This window comes from Phytophthora infestans, genomic scaffold, assembly GCF_000142945.1.
Source record: "Phytophthora infestans T30-4 supercont1.206 genomic scaffold, whole genome shotgun sequence".
NCBI lineage: Eukaryota > Oomycota > Peronosporomycetes > Peronosporales > Peronosporaceae > Phytophthora > Phytophthora infestans.
Genome location: NW_003303553.1, coordinates 80,637 through 83,715, shown reverse-complemented (window position 1 = coordinate 83,715; position 3,079 = coordinate 80,637). Strand labels below are relative to the sequence as shown.

The following is a 3,079-nucleotide window of genomic DNA, read 5'->3' as shown; positions in this document are numbered from 1 at the left end:
GTTAGTAAAGCTCGTGCGCATCATAGATCTTTGTTCGTACAGTACGGATCGTACTACATTCATACACGAGGCATATTTTCGATGGAGTGACGACGGGTCTTCTTGCCGCCCGCTTGTATCACCAAGAAATACCACATCGTGATGCCGCGCCATAGTGATTACTTTTTCCATTAAGACATTCCTTTATCTTCTTTTTCGGGAGATTCTTGCCGGCCTAAGCATATCAAGAGCCGGTTGCCTATTTTAAATCCTGCACCACAGCGTGGCAGCCCCACCCAAGAGCGATAATATGGGTCCAGCTCCTACAGCAAGCTGACTGGGTCGCACCCGCGACTTTTTATGATATTAGGTACACGATGCAGCTACCGCTGACGCTGTTCCAGGGGACATCCATTTCGGGCTGCTTCAGACTTCCACGGGGTCGCATTCTAGCCGCCGCATTGCTCAGGCTGACGTGGCGCCTCGCAAGTGTAAAGATAAAAATGTGAGTTGCCAACAAAATTTAATATGTGCAAAAAACGACCCAAATAGTTAATACCATTCCCTATTAACTGTATAAACTACCGCGGTAAGCTATTACCCGTTTATTAACTTGGTAAAAAACAACACTAGTGTTGATACCGGTATTTTGGGCGGTACTGACGTAGCACCAAACGAAACGCAAGCTGGCCTAGAATGGTATAACACGTTAACCGCCTTGACCTCAACATCAACTACAGCAAATGCATCTTGTACTTAAGTATTCGATATCCATGCAGCTGTGGGTAAAAGATGCTTGGAGTTTGAGCTGCCATAGCCAGCAACGTCCAAGCATTTGCAGCTCTATACAAAACTGCCATAGCCTGCTCTACTAGCGACAATCTAGTCCGTGCCGAGGCTCTTGCGGATCTGCTCCGTGACCTTGTCCATGTCCGTGTGGGCGTTCACCTCGGTGAGCTTGCCCTGCTTACGGTAGAAGTCGATCACAGGCTGCGTCTGCTTGTGGAAAGCCTCGAGACGAGAGCCCAGAGTGGCCTCGTTGTCGTCCTTGCGCTGGATCAGAGGCTCACCGGTGATGTCGTCCTTACCCTCCACCTTAGGCGGAGCGAACTTAACATGGTAGCTGCGGCCACTGGCCGGGTGCACACGGCGACCCGAGATACGCTCCACCAACACCTTGTCCGGCACGTTGAAGTTCACGACAGCGTCCACCTGAACGTTCTCCTCAGAGAGCATCTCGTCGAGCTGCATAAACAGCAGAGTGAGCCTCTAATCCACACGTGTTCGCGGCATTAAATGTACGCACCTTCTTGGCCTGCACGACCGTGCGCGGGAAGCCGTCAAGGATGAAGCCACGACGACAATCGGGGCTCTTGATAGAGTCCTTGATGATGCCGACCACGATCTCGTCGGTCACGAGAGCACCCGACTCCATGGCGGCCTTGGCCTTCTTGCCCATCTCGGTGCCAGCGGCCACAGCGGCACGCAGGATGTCACCGGTAGCCAAGTGGCACAGGCAGTACTCGTCCTTTACACGAGGCGACTGCGTACCCTTGCCGCAGCCAGGGGGTCCTGTAAACGCGATAATAAGAGCGAGTTAGTCAATTGATGTCTTCGGATCCCCGTGGTTAATTGGAAGCATGGAGGCTGTTATTGCATACCGATAAAGATGGTACGGCGCTCCTTCTTGTTGGCGCACTCGATGCGCTTCTGCAGCTCTGAGAGAAGCGAGGTGGTGGGTACAGCGGCGAGGGACATAGCGACGAGATGCGAGTCAATGCACGTGGGGAGGAATCGGAACTGACAGGACACCATCGCCACGTTTTCGATCCCTAACCCGCTCAGGATATTTGGAATCACCGATATTATACCGGTTTGTTCATTTAAGTGCGACTAAGCGTATTTACGAGTTTTTACGACATTGAAGTTGACCTACACTCTGCAGTCTAAGATCACTCTGATTGCAATCTGTACGATGCGCTCGAAGGCGACGTCGGAGTAGCGACGCCAGCGCCACTGTCGTGTCGGGAGTTGCGGCGTCGTAAGCCCGTGAAACACCTTGGCCACCGCATAGCTCGTCCACATGATCTCCTCTCTGTCCTCGGCATTACTTTCCTCCATCGGACTCCCACCAAGACGCAGCTGTATCAGCGAGCTCGTGTCTCGCTCAATTGCCTCGATCAGAGATGCGGTAAGAGGACGTAGCATCTTGTGTAGTAAACGTTCGTCTTCTTCTCCTTCGTCACTATCTTCGTCCTCGAAGTAGTGCACGAGTTTCGTCTCCAGAGCGGCGCCTTACTCTCAAGATCTTCTTCATTCTCGTCGTGCGGTCTGGACGGAGATGGCGCTGGCAGCGCAGCTGCGTGTAGTGCACTGTACAGCTGCGCAAGACGAGCGAGCTGTCGGGACTCGAGGTGTTCGTGCTTCGCGTATAGACTGGCGGTCCATCGTTCCGCAGCCTCGGTCTTCATCTCTTCGGTCTCGTCGACTCGCCAGCTCAGCTGCAGCTGGAACGCTGGCTGCGACAACGTCAGGCGCTGGATCTGGCCAGTCTGTTGCGAAGCTCGCAGCTCCTGTAGCATCCGCCGTTCATTGGTTGCTGCAGCCACCGCAGCAGCGTTCGTCTCTCCCTCCTGTTGCGCATTTGAAGTCGCCAAAGGCGTTACCGAGTGTAGTGTTTCCCGGGTCCGAATACCAAAACTCCAACACAGCGATGCGGGGGCCAACCCGCACGAAATAGTAGCCGAATGTATTGATGTGTTGGTGACTTGGAAGATTGGAAAGTGAGTGCCTTGGGAGACCGTAAGTCTGGTGCTAACCAGCCCGTGCTCGCCAAGGTGAGCCCAAAGAGAGAGAGGCAGACTATCGTGGACAGACTGCTGAGAATGTACATGCAACACACCAAAGGAAACATGCAGTTGGGCTTTACTAGATCCTAATACATCTTGGTAAGTCAACTTGCTCATCAAGATCACAGAGCTGTACTCATTGTTCACAGAGGAATGCCGTCGGACACATGCGGGTACTTTCTGTGATCTTCACTGTCGACATCTCTCGATTACTGAGTCTGCCTGCTCAGCACCAGATCTGGATGTCTGTC

At 53.0% G+C, this 3,079-nt stretch overlaps 1 protein-coding gene across 1 annotated transcript; it reads right to left on the bottom strand.

Annotated features, from left to right (window-relative positions):
- Nucleotides 1–714: 714 nt before the first annotated feature.
- PITG_20775 (adenylate kinase, putative) lies at nucleotides 715–2,561 on the bottom strand (the record flags this gene model as incomplete). The annotated part of the gene is made up of 5 exons (XM_002895291.1): nucleotides 715–1,224; nucleotides 1,286–1,551; nucleotides 1,641–1,779; nucleotides 1,954–2,121; nucleotides 2,226–2,561. 5 exons carry the CDS (start codon nucleotides 2,559–2,561, stop codon nucleotides 862–864), a joined length of 1,272 nt encoding a protein of 423 aa, XP_002895337.1.
- Between the last annotated feature and the right edge of the window lie 518 nt (nucleotides 2,562–3,079).